We start from the raw sequence: 21,241 nt of genomic DNA on the forward strand, positions 1-21,241 counted from the left end.
TCAGGCTCTCTCCCAAACACACTCATCCGTCCAAAACCCCCTTTCAAGAGCGAATACGATTCGATCATTGCTCAGATCCGAGCTCCTCCGTTAATAACGACCATTATTCAAGCTTCCGCACCGGGGCTCGGTTCTTACAATTGGTATCAGAGCGGGTCGCCGAATCGTTCAGACTAACCGCTGAATCTGATTCATCTCGCTCTTGAATCCACCATGGACGTTAAGCCGATGAGGTTTGTTGAAAATTTTTTTAGGGTTTTGAAATTATTTGATGATTTGGGTAAAATTTATGTGGATTGATGTTTGGGTTGATGACTCGTTCGGAGATTCAACATCAATTTCATGTTTATCTGGTCATATCGGTCTAGATTTGATGTAACAGTGTTTTTAGCTCGTTTTGGCCTAAAACTGTTATTGAAGATGATTCTCAGATCTATAATGGCTGTTGATAGATTGAAGATAGATGGTTGATATTGAGATGACTGGGATATTGCTACAACAATTAATTTTAGATGAAGAAGCTTGGTTCTTGATCTGAAAATTAGGGTTTTATGTGCTTAAAATTGTTTCTGATATGAGTGTGCTGCTTGAACAGTAAAGGGAATGTTGAAGAACATTGCTGCTGGTACAATCTGATATGCAGAAGTCAAGAATGAATAGGTACCAGGAGCAATCTAATCATTGTTTGTAGCAGCAGATGGAAGATGCAAAGGGAATATTCAAGCAGGTTCTGTATTGGAAAATCATTGATTGATGATGATGCAGAAAAGAAGTCTGGATGTCTCGAGCATGATAAGAATGGTCTCGAGTATGTAAAATGACTAAGTGTTGCTTCGAGCACAGCTTATCTCGAGCATATCTTATATCGAGCACATCCTGGTTTATCTCAAAATCTATCTTTTGGTCTCGAGCACACTTTGTTCTACTCAAGCAAACCTTCTTCGAGCACACTTTACTTTTGTGCATGCTCAGGAAAAGAAAAGAAAAACTAAGTAATTTTCGAGCATGGCCTCGAGCATACTCGATGACAGAAAAGTATTTTCGAGCAAGGTCTCGATCAAGCTAGAGTAAAGACAGAAGCATGCTCGAGTAACAACAGAAAAATACAAGTGTTTTCTCGAGCAAGGGCCTCGAGCAAGCCCTCGAGCATGCTCTCCAGCATGCTCTCCACAGAAAAACTAAGTATTTTCTCAAGCAAGGGCCTCGATCAAGCCCTCCAGCATGCTCAATGAGAGACTTATTTTCTCAAGCAAGGGCCTCGAGCAAGCCCTCCAGCATGCTCGATGTGAGAAAAAGACCAAGTATTTTCTCGAGCAAGGTCCATGCTCGAGCAAAAAAAAATTGCTCGTGAAGGGACTTTGACTTATGTGTGCTCGTGAACCGATAATCCATGTTCTTGAATGAATTACACTTGAGATTTTTGGTGCCGTTGACCGTTTGACCAAGCTGATCTTTACGGAAGATATATACCAGGGGTATTTTGGTAAATTTTATCCTATCATCAACAAGCAAAAGGAAATCAAAGCCTTATCAATTTTTCACAAACTTCATCAAAGAGCTTTACAAGAACAAGTGTTGACCAAGCTTACGGATTTTATCCCTTATGCGTGTCAACCAACATAATGTTTTGTTTATCTTTGTTTATTACAGAATCAACAATCTTAATATGGATGGTCAAGGTTGTTTCACCCATACTTGATTTGAAGACACAATTTTCAAAGACAATTGCAACGAAAATGGGGGAGTAAAAATTCTTGAATTTCATTGCAAATTGCTTGCTTCAAATCAAGTGAAAAGATTCAAGTTAAGGAAAAGTTGATCAATAATCCAAGATTCTTTAGAGATGTTTCTTTGTTTGTGAGTATGGTACGATCGAGCATGGTTTTTACTACTTTGAGCAAGGTTCTGAACCTTAAATGGTTGGTTCTTCTAAGTGTTAAAGGCTTCGAGCAAGCTACACTTCAACAAGCAAGAGTATTCTTCTATCAAGCATGGATTGCCAATCGAGCAAACAGCTTGATCATACAAGTTCTAACCAAGTGTTACGAGCACAGGATGATCGAGCACATGGGGTCGAGCATGGATGCAATAAGAGGATGTCACGTGAATCAAAGCAAATACTTCGACCACAGTTCAGTTACCGAGCAAGATTTACATCCGAGCATGCTAAATATTGCTGAATAAGAAAAGCTGAAGACATCAAGAAGAATGAGCTTGCTCGATGGACTTATTCGAGCAAAGCTTGAACAAGTCAAGAGGAACGAAGCTTACTCAAAGGGAATATGTATTCTTCGAAAGAGAATATATTCCAAGCACAATCTGCTCGAAGACACTCATCGAGCATACCTAGCAAAGGAAAGGTTTGAAGATGACTTACAAGGAAAGAAACAAGAATGGAAGATTATTTGCTGATCACATAGAGTTGAAATTCGATGGCATCGGTCTAAGGGGGAGATTGTTGGGACTTATATTTTAGACCGACGCATCGAATTATTATAATTATGGGTGAAAAATAATTAATATTTTTGGTCTCAACCAAGGATGGATGGCTTGAAGACCAAAACATGCTAGACTAGTATAAATAGATGTATTTGTTAATTTTTCTAGAAATGAGTGTATTGTGTGAGATCTAGGGTTTATCTCTTAGAGAGAGCCGCCGCCTCCAGGATGAGCTCTCCTGGAGGTGGCTGATCTTCATTGTATGTATGTGTGTATGTATGAGTGCTTTGTATGACAATCTTTTGGTTAATGAAATCATACTGCCACCTCTTTATCTTTGTGAATCGATTGCATATGTTTGTTCATCCAGTCTATTGTTAATTGTAATCGATTCAGGCTCTCTCCCAAACACCACTCATCCGTCCAAAACCCCCTTTCAAGAGCGAATACGATTCGATCCTTGCTCAGATCCGGGCTCCTCCGTTAATAACGACCATAATTCACGCTTCCGCACCGGGGCTCGGTTCTTACAATAATAATAATAATAATGCTAGATTATCTGACGTTTATAATTCGTTAAGATGTATATAACGCACACGCGCGCGTGTACACACACACACACATATACGTGAAGTTTTATATATTTTCCGTCCGTGTGTAACACGAGATCTAACCTAGTTATTGATAATAATGCAATATAATATATAGAGAATGATATGAAAACCCTAATTACCTAAGACTGGCACGTGGGCTCACACTTATAATACCTAATAATATATAGTACAATACTCCCTGCAGTCGGAGTGGAAGGAAGCCGAAAGCTCAGTCTGGGAAAACAAAAAAAACATTAAACAATAATACTTAGATAAGCGTGCTTCGATCGACTTAAAATTCAAAACTTTTGCCAACAATCCTTATTTTGCTCGATTTTATCATCCATAGTCTTTAATAACAAATCTTGTAATCATGCAAGAGGCGTGCTATGCGGCGTCGTGGCAGGATAGAAATCTAACTAAATATTAGTGCAATGGCGGACCGTAGTCTACAGACAGCGCAACGGAGGACCGAAGTCCAATGTGCAGCAAACCTCAGCAGCAATTAGGGATGGAAATGGGTCCGGTTTAGCCATTCCCAAACCCATACCCGATTATGAAAGCTTGTCCCAAACCCGTCGGGTTTTAACTGGGTAATTACCCGTCGGGTTTTCCAATCAGGTTTCGGGTTTCCAATCGGGTTTTGTCAAAATACCCATTAGTTATACCCGGCCCAAAACCTATCGGGTTTCTATCGAATTTTGACAAAATATAACTAATCGATTACAAATAATAATTACCGTAAAATAAATGTCTCAAATAATTGCTATAACAAGTTTCAACAAATAATATATTTAAAATTAAAGTATACTATATATAAATATAGAAAAGGTTATGTCGGGTACATCGGGTATATAATCGGGTAAATGGGTTAATGTTATCAGGTAATCGGGTCGGGTAATCGGGTAAATTACAAACCCCAAACCCGTCCCAAACCCACGAAAAATTTCAAAACTAATCCCAAACCCTAATGGGTCGGGTATTACCCGTCCCATTTATCTTGGGTTTCGGGTTTCCCATCGGGTTCGGGTTTCATTGCCATCCCTAGCAGTAATATGAAGGAACCATTGATCAATAAGCGGCAGACCGAAATGGGCGGCAATAATAGGGACAGTAGTCCAATAAGCGGCGGACCCAAGCAATTCGCAATAATTAAAAAGCTAAGAGAGCGACGACGCGGTGAACCGTAGTCATGCAGCGGCTATGGAAGACCTGGCCAACCACGGCCACACTTAGGCAAAAAACCCAGCGGCGGACCAGATAGTAACTTGTGGTGGTAATAATTATTGAACGTAATTTCCAATTTGATAGGCACGTCACGTGCATATGACCAGGTTTGACCTATTGGGCCCATAGGAGTCATTAATTTGTAATGGGTTTATGGTGTTTCAATTAGGGTTTTATTATATTTGGCAATGTCTTGACTAGCAAGTTATGTTAGTCTATATAAAACGAGTTATGGTTAGACATTATAGATTGTGTACATGATGTAATCAAGTTAGGGTTTATCAAGCGTCAAACCGAGTTAGGGTTTGAGAGCTGTAATCAATTTTTTTAGTTAGATGTTTTAATTAATATAAACGAGAGTTATTCGTTAATTCATGTTTAATTATCGATCCGGGACTTGAATTGGTATCAGAGTCAATTTCAAGAAATTGATAATCGGTAGCCGGCTGGTGGTGACTTGAGGAGAAGCTATCATAGTTGCATTTTTCATTGTACTGTCATTTATCGACTTCCAACAACAATCAAAACGAGAAAAAAAAATGCTGGTGATCCTTTTCAAAGAATTGATCTTGAGATTTTTTATTAAAAAAGTTTTATTTTACAATAATATAATTAAAAAAAAAAGAAAAATAAACTGCATAAGTACATTAACTCATATTCAGAAATTACATTGGAAAAGACAAAAATTTTACAAATATATTAAACTAAGATGATTCTCTCGACATGTCCTTATTTTAGCCTATCCACATAGGATTCCATGTAATCACATTTCCATATCAATAATTTTCACATATTCACAATTATTTTTAATTCACTAAATTAAAATCAGCATTCTAATTTAATTCAGTTAATTCTACAATTAAATCTATTTATTCAAATTAATGCAATTAATTGCATGGTTAAGTCTATTTATTCCAATTAATAACCACATTGTCAAATGTATGTATTTCTTTTTAAGTTTTTGTTTCATTTAAATCTATTTATTCAAATTAATGCAATTAACTCAATGATTAAGTCTATTTATTTCAATTAATAATCACATTGTCAATGATTTAATTTACTCTTGAGGAAAGAAGAAGAGCCGGTGAATGGTGATCAAACCGAATGCTCTTTAAGTTTTATTTATTTATTTATTTATTAAGAAATGACATGAAAAATGCTATAAAAATATAGATATCTCTGAAAATTATTTATAAAAAACACTCTAAAAGAAAAAAAGAAAAAAACGTTCTTTAGAACAATTAGGAACATTTAAAAAAAATTAAATAAAGCTGTTTACAAAGAGATTTTTGGAAACTTAATTTGATACAGTTTAAAGCTGGTATGTATTTGTAAACTTAGTTTTCAATTAATATTACAAAATCTTTTACTAATATGTGTTTTTTATTTTTTTCAGGTCTAATGGTTCATTTATATTATATTATTTCTTATTCATTGTATTGTTTATTTATAAAGTATTTTCTTTTTATGTTACAGACATAGTTTAGCATCTTTTGTGACATCTGAGGGTAAAAAACTTATGTCAAATATTTGTGTTAACCAAATGCGTAGCACGGGTTATTATCCTAGTAATAAATGAGGCGGTGTACCTTTCCTTTTTTCATTTGTTTTTTTTAACGGGGAAAAGGACAAAATTAACAAATGAGGCAAGTGCACCTAACATCAATATTCTTCAGGAAATACTTTAATGTAACATTTTCTGTTTTTTAAAAAAAAAGAACAACTGGCTCAAGATTATAAATTTTGAAAACTTATTTCATACCATTGTTAAAAAAAAACTCTTAGCATGAATTTTCTTAAATCACCTCCGTTTATAAATGAGACGAGCCAAACTGGTTTGGTTTCGTCACGAGCTAAGCTCGAGCGGATGCTGGATTGTTCGAACAATTTAGTTTTATTTTTCTTAAAATATTAGGAGTCCAAAGGATCACATATTCCCATTTATTATTAGCCCAAAATATCCATAAACCAAGCCCAACAAAGCACTAAAAACCTACTTATGAAATCCAATAAGGCAAATCTTAATTAATAATGCTTGGTATTGAAATTGAATGACTTGAGGCGAGTAGATAGTAGCTTCCAGGTTCCAAGGATGAGAGAGATTAATTTAGGGTTTCTCTATTCAGACACCCTTTTTGCTATTCATATACCCATTTTACACATATTTTCTCTTTTGCATACACCCTCTTTAAAGAATGAGAGGGTGTCTAAATAGCAGCATTCATTTATTACTCTTTAATGTCATGTCATGTCAAACCAAATGCACAACTTTAATTTTAGTTTCAATATCAATTACATGATACACGAGAGAGGTCTTGTCTGACGATACAAAGTGTTAGATAACGCGTTGCCCGTTCAAATATTGAGGGTTCAAGTCATTTGGATGTAAAAAATATTTAATTTAGGAGTGAAATTAGACATTACGTGACTTCTTGTTTCTGAAAAATTGCATAAGATGTAAATGATCATGTATGACTTTTCCTGAATAAAATATTCATCCTAGACCTTGTTGTCTCTCTATCTGCACGATGATATTGTTTTTTCCATAATCATGCTAACCCTTTTATTTTAGCTTTGTAACTGTTATATAGAATGGTTTACTCTTAACTTAGAATAATCCTCGTTTGGGTTGCACGCCCTCTTAGTGATCTACCTAACCAATAACCTTTGGATGCCCATGAGAAGATACTTCTCAGTTTCCAACCGTGACATCTCGCATCCCAGAATCAATTTCAGTATCTGTACATTCATTTTTATCTGTCAAAGTTGTAAAAGAATGTTAATAAACATGGTCGTGGTGGGAGAGAGAGAGAGAGAGAGAGAGGGGGGGGGGGGGGGGGGAGGGGGGCGGTGATAGAAACTACTTGTTTAGAGAGAATGGGAATTACTAATGATATCATTTTATTGACCAACCAAACTAATACACATACCAGATATACTTGAGAATTATAGGATAAATCATAATCAACATATAATTATATAATCTTACACTAAATAAACAAAAATAAAGATCATGATGTGTCATAACCACATTAAATCTTAATTTATAATCTTCATTCTTCTTAATTCATGCTATCCATGAGTCATTCGTTGAAATCATTTTGCTAATTGGATTATAAAATAGTCAATTTTCATTCTAATATTCTAATATATCATCTCATTCACACTAGCTATCAATGGGTCATGGGTCACACCATTTTTGCAATTGAGTTATAAAATAGTCACGAAATTAAAAGTAACATATCGATTGAAGATCAAACAAGTAGAAAATAGTAAAGAACAATTGTTGTTTTATTCCTTCGATGTTTTTTCTCCTGAACATTAATTGTTGTATTATTCAGGGGTAACAAAAGAAATGGTCTAAATTTGTTTATATTGGATGACGATTTGAATACTTGTGATAAAACAACAAATGCTGTATATAAAAAGATTTTATCAAATTTATAATTTTGAGATTTCAGATTTCTTATTGTTTGTATAACACATTTCATTTCCTTTTTACATTTAATTTTGTTCGTTTATGTCAAATAACAAACCTTATTTTTTTGTCATTTAACAAATCATGTGTAATACATGGGTTCAAAAGCTAGTTCTATATATTTGGTATCAATTACAAACACTTTATATTTTTATTAGGGAAAATTCCCAAAATAGCCCTTTTTAGAAAGAGAGTCACAAAAATAGCCCTTTTTTCCTCAAAATTTTTTAAAATTTGGACTGCCAAGACGCATTTAGAAAAGATAAAAATAAAGAGGTAGGAGATCAAATTTCGAAAGAAAGTCAGATAGGAGACGAGATTTGGGGAAATAATGAAGGTAGAGTCCAAATTTTTTTGTAATCTTGGAGCAAAAGTTCAGATTTTTCCAATTTTTTTTTCAAAAAACCGTCTTGAGAGACTGTTTTTTTATATTTCATATCTTTCCCGTCCATATTTTCAAATTCTTGGAAAAATATATTTTTTACAGTTATACCCCTGAACCACCACCACCAAATTCTAAAAAATTTTGAGGAAAAAAAGGATACTTTGGGAATTTTCCCTTTCTATTACCTTGTATAAGTTAAGTGACATTTCTTTTCCTCCCTCATAACTTAATACTAAGCATTACCTTATTATATTATTTTCTTTGCTAAGTGGCAAAATTTGTTTATAGTCAATGTTTGACTAGCAAATAGCCCGATGCTTCGTGACAGTTTTTGCCTTGTGCAGTTTTCAAAGCATTTTGCTAATACACTAATAAATACCCTTCAAGCCCCATCATAATCTCAACCTGCAAATAATATTAAAAAAAAGAAAAAAAAGAAACAACTATGTCATATAAGTTTAGGTAAAATGGGCCCAACTGAAGCATTGTATGTGCCAAACAATCTGGCGGCCCAGTATCAATGGCATTTTTCACAAACCACGGAGCCCAACCCAAGCTCTTTTTCCCATCCTGAGATGTCATTTTCACCCGAACTAACATGCTTCATTGTTTCTTTCGGCGGGAAGCCTGGATGTCAGGCCCGTTTCACTTTCACCAACAACAGACTTAATTTAAAGCACATTTACTTTTTCATACTTTATCAGTCACATTCAAACACGTTTTCCCTTTTTGGGTCTTTTGTATTTTTATGAAACTACTTCGGTAAGAATGGTTCATACGTCTCCATCCGCAGATAGCCTAAGCCCAATATCTCATGTTCCGGAGTAAACCGTCGCCTGAAGTCCTAGTACAGTAAAACATGGTTGTGATCAAATTCAAACCAGAGACCTTGCGGCCGGGTATTAACTTTCAATATAGGGCTGTAAACGAACGTTCGGTGAACCGTTTGTGAACCGTTTGGCGGGAAGTTCGTTTAATAAATGAACGAACAGAATAAGAAATTTCGTTTGATTAGTTAAACGAACAAACATAAACAAATGTTCCGTTCGTTTATGTTCGTTTATATATGTTGTTTATGAAAGTTTTTTTAAATTTATTTATTTTATCCAAACATGTTATGTTTTTCTTTTTAATTTATTACCCCTAACATAAAATAAGAAATCAGATTCTCACATTGTTATTGCAATGTTCACATTTCCCGCCCAATTATTCAGATTGATGAATATGTTGACCTCAATCTCTAGGCTCCGTCAACTTTATTCGTGTTCGTGAATGCGTTCATTTCCTTAATGAGCGAACACAAACATAAAATCTCGTTCGGTAAGTGCTTATGAATCGTTAGTGAACACATTATTTCCTTAACGAATGAACATAAACAAGACCTTGTTCGTGTTCGCTCGATTTGTTTGCAGTCCTAATTGTATATATCTAATAAAAACAAAGTATAAAAGTATCTTATGTTTTATTGTAAATTTTTAATAAAACCAATATATATGGTATGGTATATTTGGAAGTTGGCTGCATGTGACACGTGTAAAGAACCAGCTATTACAAGTCTAGATTATTTTATAAAAACTCTACATATTGTAGAATATTTTGCAATTGTTTATAGAAAACCACAAATCTCGTACAACAATCTGCACGCTGTTGCTGCAACCTCTGCGTTATGTACAACCTTTAAGGCATCTCATTCCCTTTATATATATTTCAGCTTTTGGCACAACTTTCTTACGGTTAGTAACTTAGTACATCAGGTATGTTTGTTTCTTAGTTGTTCTTTTTGGGGGATTAATGTTTGATATATTTATGTTGTTGGGTTTGCTTTCATGTGTATTTGATTGTTTCTTACGCTAAGTGTTTGTTAATTATATTAGTCAGAGTGTGGATTAAGATGAGTAACTATCCTGGTCCATCAAGTGCTAGAGGTTTATGCAAAAGTCAACTTGGTGGTGTTATTTTTGGCTGCAAACAAACAACAATCAATGAATGCCTTTGCAAGAAACTCTTTGGTTAGTATTTATTTCAAATTATAATTACTTTTTTTCTTGTAAATCTGAGTTTTTTTTTTAATTGTGGCAGGTTTGCCAAGTCCACATTTTATGTATGTGAAGAACATCGAACCCGGTCTGCCCTTATTTCTTTTTAACTATACGGATAGAACACTACTCGGGATATTTGAAGCTGTTAGCTCAGGTCAAATGAACATTGACCAGTGTGCTTGGAGTTGTGATGGTTCACATCAAACAGCATTCCCTGCTCAGGTACACAAGTCTATTGTGACATGTTTGGACTTTTCATTGTGTTTGACAAAAATGCAAGTTTGACCACTTATTGACTTTTAGGCTGTTTGGATATTGTATTTAGAACTCATTAGTTATCTCATAGTTAGTTTAGGTTTGTAAACGAGCCCAACCCAACATGGCTTGGTTCGTTTACAAATTACAACCCTAAATTAGTTTTGGTGTTTGGATAAATAGATTTAGGGGTTGAGGCTGTGTTTGGGACGAACTTGTTACTTATCAACTTTTCTCCTCACACAATAAACAATCTTAAACACCTTTTTAATCTTTTAACAATTTATGAGTTATATGTAGCCTAAAATACCTCTGAATAGATGACTTTATAATTTAGTCAAATAATTGGTTTTCGTTGATTATGTATCTAATTTCATCACCCAATTTATTAGAGTTGTTTTCTTATTATGTTTATTAATATCATATGATAACTTTCCAAACACACTCTTACATCTATGGTGCTAAAGTGACAACTTACATATTTAAAAACCTTGATTTCTTAAACAGGTTCAAATACGAGCGAAGCTACAATGCAAAGAATTAACTGAGAATCAATTTAAGCCCATCATTATTGGCAATTATTATGCTCCACAACATTTCTGGTTCGAGTTAGACCACCCCCAAACGAATCATCTGTTGTCCCTAATGGCATCGCAAGCGTTATCATGTCCATGGACACCAATTCCTCCACATAAATCAACAAAGAAAACAACTTTCTTTCAATTGGTTGAAGCAAATAATACTCGCTTAAAGAACACCAAAAGTTTACCTTTTAGTACAAGACAAGTTAACACTTTCAATACACATACCGAGAAGGATGCTATTTGCATGAGGATTAAAGAATTGGCACTAAAGCGTAAACTAGCGACCCAAAACATATCATCAAATGAAAGCTATGTGGGACCTAAAGTTGCTGGCCGGGCCCCACTTTCTGCTGAATGTGAAGGCAAGTTTGTCTTGAACAATAACGATGTGAAAAAGAAGGGTGCTACAAATGATCCTATGCTAGCTAAGGTTATATAAACTTATAAATATTCGTATTTTGTAGTATATAAAGATGGCAATTTGGACCCACTTACTTATGAATGGGTTTATTAGTGTTGTGCTTTTTTCTCAAACGAGTCAAATACATAAGTAGCTAAAGGAATGGGTTAAATGGGTTGAAAGTTAGCCGAAGCCACATTTCTTATTATTTTAAAATATATTTATAATGATGGGCAAAATGTGATTGTTGGTCAACCCAACCCTCACCTGTTTTAACATGTACTAAATAACAACCCGTTTTCACTCCTTACTCATCCTTACCGAGCCTTATTGCCACCTTTCATGTTTATGTATAATCCTTGTACTAAGTATTAATATACAATTTCTTTTTGCTTTTTGTGTACGTATTAGTGGATCGAAACATTCAAAGGGTTGATGACATCTAATGCGGCGCAAAAGGACAAGATTGAAGAGTTAAAGGCATCTAATGCGGCGCAAAAGGACACAATTGATGATTTGAAACAGAAGATAGCTTTTTTGGAGAAGAATTTGGTATGGTTTTCCATTGTTAATGAATGTTGAAGTTAGATTTAAGTTTTTAAATGATTAGACATACAGGGTAGGGAACAAATAAAGACAACCTCGTGAAAACCACTTTTAAACATATTTTTTTTATTCTTTGTTGTTTTTATATTTTTTAGTCTTTGTCAAACCGAAAAGAAATAAAAAGGTATATATCTGGCTCGTAATCTACATATATTTACCTCGTATGAGACATATATATATATATAGGAGAGATTTCAATTAAGAACCCCTTTGAGTTTTAAGAACTCGAAAGAACTTAGTGTAACGATTTTTTTTTTTTGAATTTTTTTTACACATGCGTAATATATGTAAGTTACATACACGTAAAAAAATTACAGAATTTTTTACGCACTGAGTCGACTTTTTACACATGTGTAACGGATGTAAAAGTTAATGTAACCACCTACATATTTATTCTCTCTCCAACTTTGACTTTTTTGTCAGATTTAATCTCAACCACATATTTCAATCCATTTAATTAAATGTGTGGTCTAGAATTGAGTTCTTAAGTTCTTAAAACTCAACATAGTTCTCAAAATATCCCTCCTATATATATATATATATAATTTTTTATTTTGTCAAAAACTAATAACATATAAAAAGAATGAAAAAAATTATTGGTTAAAAGTGGTTTTCGTTGGAACCCGAAACACAACACGTACATGAACAGGCTTTGGGTAGGCTCACACAACCCGTTTTTTAAACACACCAACTTGAATACGACTTGTTTAAAAAGTGAGCCAACTTGAACATGGCCTGCTAAAAAGTGGGTTGACTCATTAACCCGTTCTAGGGTTTTTAAAGAAGTTAATTTCCCTTTGGAACCAATTTATTTCTTCACTACAACAGTTATATTTTATTACTTCTAACTTTCAATTCATAGGACGCCCATTCGCTTATTCTAATCTCGAACTAAGAATATAAACCCGAGTTTGTTAATAGGGAATGACAAATAAATACACTAAACAATTAAAATAGCACAAGTTACAAAAAGGTTTCATATGAATCGGAGTACTTAATTGTTTAAATGATTACACAAGCCAGTATGTGTTACTCATAACTCATTGGTAAATGAACATAAAACGAGATGACTTGAAACACGAACACGTCACGATTATGAACTTGTCAAAAGTCAACGAAACTGGATTTTTATGGCAGACAGTGTTTCTTTTTGAAAACATTAGACTGTAGTAACATAGCTTTCGTGATAAAATCTAATGCATTAATATTTTTTTATATATAGTTTAAATATCTAACAAAAATAATGGTTGGGTCAATGGTCATCCCAACCCGAATTGACCTGATTAAGAAACTACCCATTTTAACCAGTTATTCAACCCGCAAACCGGCCTGCATTACCAGATATAGTTTGGTTATCTTAACCATCTTTTTATTGTTGAAAGAAAACAAACTTACATGATTGAAGTGGTTTCAAACTTTTGACTTTTCAGGCTGAAGCACAATCTGAAATCAAGAATCTAAAAGGCACGTGTGTCACGTCAGAGTTAGAAACTTGTGTGGAAGTCAATGATATAGAATTAAATGAAGTTAGCTTGCCTGATGACCCGATACTTTTAATAGGAGGGTATGAATATGATGGTGAATCATGGCTGTCATCATTGGATTGTTACTCTCCGTCACAAAATCTGACCAAATCTCTTAGTCCCATGAATACGAAAAGATGTAATGCAGCCGTTTCAAAGTTAGATGGCGAGCTTTTCGTGTTTGGTGGTGAGTCCCATGGTCATTGGTTCGATACAGGTAGTCATTCGCATCAAAACTGGTTTTGTAAGGGTACTTTAAACAATATTACCAATTTACCCTTTCGTTTATCGTGCAAACGAATGGTTGACAAACACATGACCAAACGGAACTTGTTAATGAAATAACTTTGTTCGTGTCCGTTCGTTAATTTCATAAACGAATAAATGGACATATATTACCCAGATCAACATTCTTAAACTCAAGTGTTAGGTATCCAAAATAAATATAAGTTTAAGTACGTGACATAATTATATGAAGATAGTTCGACATAATAATAAACACAGTATAGAAATTATTAAGGTGTTAACGCTAATAAAAAAATAAAAAATACAGAAAGTTTAAGTGTTTGGATAGTAAACTAAAAGATATAAAATGCAAATTACAAAAGACCTTTAATAAGAGCACATAAACAAATATACATTAGTGAATGTATACGAACAAATCATATTAAACATAAACAAACACATTACCGAACGTTTACGAACATAGTTGAACGAACTCAACATATGTTCATGTTCATTCATTTATTAAACAAACGAACATATAGAACTTCCAGCCAAATGGCTCACGAATTGTTCGCTGAACGTGCAGTTCTTTTACTTACAACCCTACATATGTCTCTTTTTATAAAATTTTATATTTGTGATTTTGTCATTTTACATATTAATTCTACAAATAGACAGGATATGTCAAAAACTCAAAACATCTTATTATATCAACATGAAACAGCATTTATTTTGCAGCTGGTTATCATTTCATTTTTAAGTAACATTTGTTTTTGTTATTATTTATTTATTTATTTATTTTTGTGAAGTTGAATCATACGATCCAGTGGATGATCGATGGACAACATGTCCTCCTCTAAACAAGAAAAACAGGAATCTTGCGGGGGCCACCGTGAAAGATAAAGTTTATGCGGTCGGTGGTGGGTATGGTGAAGATTTCTATTCATCGGTAGAGGTGCTGGATTTTGATGTTGGAGCCTGGATTCCCGCCCGCTCCATGCTTGAAAAGGTTAGATGTTTAAATTACTATATATATCTTTTCTGGTTTGTTTAAAATTATGTTGTTGCAGCGGTTTGCTCTCGCTGCAGCTGAGCTCAATGGAGCACTTTATGCTATTGGAGGATATGACGGGACAAATTACTTGCGGTATTTAATCATACTTTTAAACTTTATTATTCATAAAAAGGTAAAAACATAAAATAAAAAACTGTTTTTGTTGCAGGACGGCTGAAAGATTTGATCCGAGAGAACATTCTTGGAAGAGAATCAAGAGCATGAGTGCAACGAGGGGATGTTCTTCAATGCTCGTTTTGAATGAAAAATTGTAAGTATAATAATATTTGAACAGTAAATAAAAAACTGCTACTTTAAGGCTGAAAAGTTGTTGATTTGCAGATATGTGTTGGGAGGATATGATGGTAAGGAAATGGTTTCAACAGTTGAAATCTATGATCCGAGACGCGGGTCATGGGTATTTGGAGAGCCCATGAACGAGGCTCGGGGTTTTTTGGGTGCGGCGGTGATTAAAGATTCTATCTACGTCATTGGTGGAATCAAAAGTGGTAATGAAGTTAATGACACTGTAAGTTGACCTGGCGCTTACTCTTTAATATCAATTAAAAATTTAGATCATTAGGCTTTTCATGAGCTGAACTGAGCCGAGCCGAACTAGCTCAGCTTGTAAACGAGCCGATTTCGAGCTGGTTTTTTCAAGCTTTTTTCAAACAAGTTTCAAGTTACGAGCTATTTAAACACGTCTAAACTTATTATTTGCAAGTGGGCAGCAATTAATATTGTGTATTGGATTAAAATTAGGACATAAAGCATATATAGTTATTGCTTTTACAGAGTGTCACAACTCACAAAGCATTTATATATATATGCAACTAAATTAAAAAATAAAATAGTCAAGACGAGTCGAGCTGGCTCGTTTTGTCAACTAGCTGATTTCGAGCGAGCTTTCTACGAACGAGTATAGCTCGAGCTTAGAGCTATTTAGACAGCTCCAATTCCAATTCTATAGTTTCTTTAAACATATTTAAATCATGAATGATTTATATAAAGTTAACAAACATTGCATATGGTCGGGTGGCCCGACCCGTTTCACATGTACTAAATGATTTTCCGTTCCACATCCAGCGTTGATTTTAGTTCTCAACTTAATCTAGTTTCTTTACTAATTGCGGAGTATTTTAGACATTTTACTTACTTTTTCCACCGGTGATAGGTTGAATGCTATAGGGAAGGCCAAGGCTGGGAGATGACAAACACCAATGTTGGCTCTCGAAGGTGCTTTTTTTCGACTATTGCGCTATGAGCAAGTGTAGGCTAATCGTCAATAAAAGGAGTTTAATCATCTCATGAACTATTATTTTCAAGTTGTTGTATGAAAACTATTATTGAATCTTTACTAGAGTAACATCTTAAAGACACTTTACTATATTATGTTTTATTTTCGAGTTATCGTATGAGAATGATCTAATTATCTAATGAATCTTTACTAGGATAATTAAGTTGGATAACATCTTGTAGACACTTTACAGTAAAATTTATCTTTATTCAAATGGAAACATGAAATTCTCTTAATGTATACATGTCAAAATCCATTATTTTCTTGAAAAATTAATACAACTCGGCCACTCGGGTGCTTGTGTCCCCAAGCTTGCACCGCGTAATCCACTCCAAATCTTACAACCATTGATCTCTTTTTAACCAAATCAACAATCTTTACCACTTCATCCATTTTAAACACATCCCACACCTAAATTAAGCCAAAACAAACTTAAAACATTTTTTAAAAGTATATTTGATATCTAAAACAGAACTTGGCTAACAAATCTTACTCCATCAGTAGCTAAGACCACAAATTCATCTTGGTCTGTAAGTTTATGATAATATACATTCGATATGGATTTAAGTCCATCATCTTTCAAACAGAAATCCCCAAAAGCACGTGACATTGCAAGTCTGGGGCAATCCCGACTTCCCGTACTCTCCCGCCACATCTCTTTATTCTTTCATATTCACCTACCAATGATGATGATGATCGACTAATAATCTTACGGATAGTTTGGAATGTAACAATTCTAGTTTAGAGCACGATGATATGAGCATATACAGACATGACATGACACTACATGATTTGTAAGTATTTCATTCTCTTCATGTGAAAAATACATATGTCAATCCATAAATATTTCTAACACCCAACAATTACATTTCTGTTTCGATGTAATCCAAACATTTTGAAATTAAATGAGAAATTGATCATGTGTAAAAAACTAAGTTATGCATTAGCACATGTAAATCAGCAAACAAACTTGAAAGTAATGGCACCAACCCTTTATCAAATGATCATTTTCAGTTGTCTTTTGTTCAGACAAAATGAAATTTAACACAACTCATTAATCCATGCAGCCATCAATTACATTTCTTAAGTCATTATAAATAATACACACATATATAGTTTAAATAAAGTACCAATAAGTGTCGTACCGTTCATTCATGCATGTGTGACTATTGGCAAATTAAGTTGTCATATGACTCATATTCAATTATGCAATGGGTCCCTTGGGATGCCATGACAAATTCATAATAATAATAATAATGCATCCCACTAAAACACATACCATCTAATATCAATCATGTCTACCAATGAAGCTTATCCCTGTGCTCACTTTCATGAAGCCACTTTTATCGACCAAAATGGTCAACTCAAAACCACAAAGATTCCAGTGGTTCAAGAACTAGCACGTACCAGCCACTTCCCCAAGAGGTTCATAGCCTCATCACCACCGGACCACCACCCCACCACCCTCCTGGAAACCCCGCCTGTGATTGACATAACAAAACTAAAAGGTAACGGCAGCCGGACGACAGAGCTGCAGAGGCTGGCGGAGGCTGCAAAAGAGTGGGGTGTGTTTCTGATAAAGAATCATGGGGTGGAGGGTGTGGTGTTGGATGGAGTTAAGGATGTTGTAAAAAGTTTCTTTGGGTTGAGTTATGAGGAGAAAATGGCTAACGTTGGATCGTATAAGAGTGTGGATAATATGGGATATGGTAAGAACTTTGTCAAGTCTGAAGATCAGCCTTTGGATTGGATTGATCGGTTGACTATGAAAGCAGCTCCTGTTGATGAATCAACTAATGGGATCTCTATTTGGCCTAAAAAACCAACAAATTTCAGGTAAAATTATAACCGATTGGTTTATTTAAAGGCATCTATGAGTCACTTTGGGTTGATTTTGGACTAAAACCGAACCGAAAACTGAAATTCGGGTTTCTAGGTTTTTGAAAACCATTCGGTGTTGGTTTTTTCGGTTTACACAATAAGATTTTTTGTAATTAATGAGTAATTGATTATTACATGTTTGAATATAAAATTATTGGGTTACACCATTTACTAATCTTATAAACTACTTAAAATAAAATTTTTCTGCTCTCGGTTTTTCGTGTTCCAATCGGCCCAGGTCGAGGCTTTTTTTTTAGCTTAACGAAACCAAAAAATCATTTTATTAAAAGACATAAACCAAACCGTGGATTTTTTATTTGGTACAGTCAATGCTGTAAAAATAGGTTCACAACCGAGTACTCGCTACAAGGTATGTCGTCAAGGCGAGTTTCTATAACCCCGCCTAGTTACTAAGAATTGGTAAAAGTTGGTCAACTATAGTCAGAATCACATATAGTCGGTGAACTTGAGCTAATTTTGACTTAGAAAAAATTGAACATTATTCGTATTTCTATAATATTAAAGAACAAATATCATTTTCTTAATTAATGATTAACAATTTCTAGAATAATTTATTATTTAAGAATGCATTTCTCTTATTTATATTGATATTCACATATTTTGTTATGAGTATTTATAAACTTATGATATTTGGCGTATACATAATATCCAAAAATTAATTTTCTTTATATTTGCCACGTCCGAGTACACACAATTCCCAATTCGGCCGCCTAGGTTCCGCTTTGTGACTTTTTCAACCTTGGGTACTGTTATCTCAGTTCAATCAAGTCGGTAATTCCTGTTATAGTTCGATGATTTCGGTTTCATGAGCATCGATCCCTAGCTAGTTGCATCTGTTAGTTTGTTTGTTTGTTTGTCTATGTTGACATAAGTTTATATCAGAATGGTACAAACATTGTATGTAATGCAAGTGTTAAACAGGCAAGCTATAGAAAAATATGTGGAAGAATCAAGAAAGGCACTTGATGATTTGCTCCAAGATCTTGCAGAATCTATATCACTAGATCGAAATGCTTTCTTGCAACACTTTGAGCCCGAACAAAGTGAAATCAAGGTTAGGGTGAATTACTATCCACCATGTCCCAGACCAGATCTTGCGATCGGATTAATGCCCCACTCGGATTCAAGTGGGCTTACCCTCTTGCTTGAGTTTGGGGCCATGGGAGCCCTACAGGTCAATAAGGGCTCGGGCTGGGTCACCCTCGAGTGGCCCAACAATAATAGTTTGCTGGTGAATATTGGTGATTTGGTGGAGATTATGAGTAATGGAGTGTTTAAGAGCATGTGGCATCAAGTGAGGACACAACTTGATGTGGAGCGGTTTTCACTTGTGTATTTCTATAACCCGCCTCCCCAGTGCGCAATCGGACCGGTGGTAGGAGGTAGTTTAACGGAGGAGATGTATAAGAAAGTGGTTGTGGAAGACTATGTTTCTAACTATTATAAAATCAGCCCAACAACTAGCAAGGAGGCCATAATGTATGCAAAGGTTAAATGATGAGAAAAAAACACACATTTTATGCGCACTGAGTTTAAATAGGTCAATACTAATGACAATCATAATACTTTAGGTATGTTTGGCAACTACCTTTTAGAAGCTTCAAGCTTTTAAAAAAAAACTCATACTCAATAAAAAGCTTTTAAGTTTTGAGAAAAGACTCATTTTTTAAACGCTACTACTATTACTAGCGTTTGAGAAAAATCTAGAAGCTTTTACATTTAAATTTACAAGTTTGGTACTTGAACTTTCATCAACTTTTGTTAATTTATATGATAGTTACATATTTTACACTTATTCAAAACTAACTACCCCATGACTCTTTAAAAGTTCATAACTTTTTCACACGCTAATATTTTTTTAAACAAATTAATCATAAAAAAGAGCATTTTATTCTCTTTAATTTGAGTATGATATTGCTATACTTCTTTACCGGTTATGATTGGCAACAAGTCGAGTCAGACGAGCTCGGGTCATGTGTAAGACCAAATTAGGGTCGGAGCGAGTCGATAAAAAAGGGTTAATTTAGTTCGGTTCGTGTCGGTACGGTTTTGAGTCGAAAGGGGCCAGTTCAGAACATGTTTCAGATTAAAACGATGTCGGGTCGGAAAGGGTTTCAGATCAAAAGAGGTTAGTTTAAAAAGTTATCTATTTGAAATCACTGTATATTTTAGCTTTGTTTCTTGATTTTCGCCACCGATTACACGCTTACTGCCTTTGCACGAAGTACACGTCTGCATTCGGGTTATGCGTGCAATATCATCAAGTGAATCACGTACCGACATTGATTATGCGGTTGATGTTAGGTTGCACGCACACTCCGCCGCATCGCGCTGGCACCCAATTAGTTTTATTGCCAAATACCTAAATATATCTAAAAAGCTACAGCTACTTTGTCAAACACCTAAATATATCTAAAAAGCTACGGCTAACAGCTTCCGGCTAACAGCCACCATCTAGTTTTGCCAAACATACCCTTTAATGCCGTATATACAATTTAGGGATGTCAATAGTAGAGAAAGAATGAGTATCGCTAATCTCAGTCTCCTTCCGGATTATAAAAAGGGGTCTTGTACCCAATTATAAAAACATGTATCTTATTAGATTACAAAACATGTCTCGTGTCCTTAACTCAATACCAATCGGGTATTCGGGCATACCCACAAATATCAAAATCTACAAGTTTATGATCTTATGTGGTTAAAAACTTCTCGGTAGAGTATACATTACCCGAAACAGCTCTTAAACTCAACTCAGTAACTGACTTAAAACATTAAATCCTTAACTACAGTACTCTAATAAAAGTAACGCTATAATTCTATGAATTTTAGTTTCTATAAACGTTAGCACGCTATTTGTTATATGTTTTATAAATTATATACTATATTGATATATTCGAGTAAACAGGTTATAGAATTTCATTGAAATTAATCAACAAATACAAACTAAAAACATTTACTTTTCCTAGCCAAACCTCACCGTCAGTCTTTGGCATCGGAGACCGTCAGTCTTTGGCCTGTCTCCGATGGGGGACTGTTTTTTTTTTTAAATTATATACATAAAGAAAAACTATTTTATACAAGGGTATGAGTTAATATAAAGAACCTAAAATTTATCCAAAAGGCCAAATGCAAACAAGATAATAGATTTCGGTTTTCTAAGTTCTAATAGATTAGTGATAAATAAGCCTGAATAATTGGACCTAAGTCCTGACAGTTCAAATAATTTGATAAATG

The 21,241-nt window shown here is 34.5% G+C and overlaps 3 protein-coding genes and 1 long non-coding RNA gene across 4 annotated transcripts; all 4 read left to right on the top strand.

The window, feature by feature from the left end:
* The first annotated feature begins 10,013 nt into the window (after positions 1–10,013).
* Positions 10,014–12,055, top strand: LOC143601883 (uncharacterized). The gene is made up of 3 exons (XM_077079166.1): positions 10,014–10,131; positions 10,202–10,383; positions 10,924–12,055. The coding sequence occupies exons 1-3, from the start codon at positions 10,014–10,016 to the stop codon at positions 11,437–11,439; spliced, it is 816 nt and encodes a 271-aa protein (XP_076935281.1). The 3' UTR covers positions 11,440–12,055.
* Positions 11,836–14,899, top strand: LOC143601893 (uncharacterized; the record flags this gene model as incomplete). Its single annotated transcript, XM_077079175.1, has 4 exons — positions 11,836–11,952; positions 13,410–13,746; positions 14,564–14,763; positions 14,825–14,899. Coding segments are annotated over exons 1-4 (729 nt in total), but the record flags the coding sequence as incomplete, so codon positions are not given.
* A 2-nt stretch (positions 14,900–14,901) lies between these two features.
* Positions 14,902–16,057, top strand: LOC143600503 (uncharacterized). The gene is made up of 3 exons (XR_013147484.1): positions 14,902–15,079; positions 15,151–15,337; positions 15,983–16,057. It is a non-coding gene; the product is annotated as an uncharacterized LOC143600503 (long non-coding RNA).
* A 1,333-nt stretch (positions 16,058–17,390) lies between these two features.
* LOC143600509 (oxoglutarate-dependent flavonoid 7-O-demethylase 1-like) lies at positions 17,391–19,512 on the top strand. The gene is made up of 2 exons (XM_077078183.1): positions 17,391–17,941; positions 18,929–19,512. Exons 1-2 carry the CDS (start codon positions 17,400–17,402, stop codon positions 19,503–19,505), a joined length of 1,119 nt encoding a protein of 372 aa, XP_076934298.1. The 5' UTR covers positions 17,391–17,399; the 3' UTR covers positions 19,506–19,512.
* Positions 19,513–21,241: the final 1,729 nt, after the last annotated feature.

This window comes from Bidens hawaiensis, unplaced genomic scaffold (genome assembly GCF_021521415.1).
Source record: "Bidens hawaiensis isolate Kalapana, Puna unplaced genomic scaffold, B.hawaiensis_p1.1 tig00001960_1, whole genome shotgun sequence".
NCBI lineage: Eukaryota > Viridiplantae > Streptophyta > Magnoliopsida > Asterales > Asteraceae > Bidens > Bidens hawaiensis.

Excerpts from the sequence above, each read along its gene's own strand:
- LOC143601883 (XM_077079166.1), top strand. The coding sequence starts at position 10,014 with ATGAGTAACTATCCTGGTCCATCAAGTGCTAGAGGTTTATGCAAAAGT. Across the intron at positions 10,132-10,201 it reads CCTTTGCAAGAAACTCTTTG|GTTTGCCAAGTCCACATTTT; the intron begins GTTAGTATTTAT and ends TAATTGTGGCAG. Across the intron at positions 10,384-10,923 it reads AAACAGCATTCCCTGCTCAG|GTTCAAATACGAGCGAAGCT; the intron begins GTACACAAGTCT and ends TTTCTTAAACAG.
- LOC143600509 (XM_077078183.1), top strand. The coding sequence starts at position 17,400 with ATGTCTACCAATGAAGCTTATCCCTGTGCTCACTTTCATGAAGCCACT. Across the intron at positions 17,942-18,928 it reads AAAAAACCAACAAATTTCAG|GCAAGCTATAGAAAAATATG; the intron begins GTAAAATTATAA and ends AGTGTTAAACAG.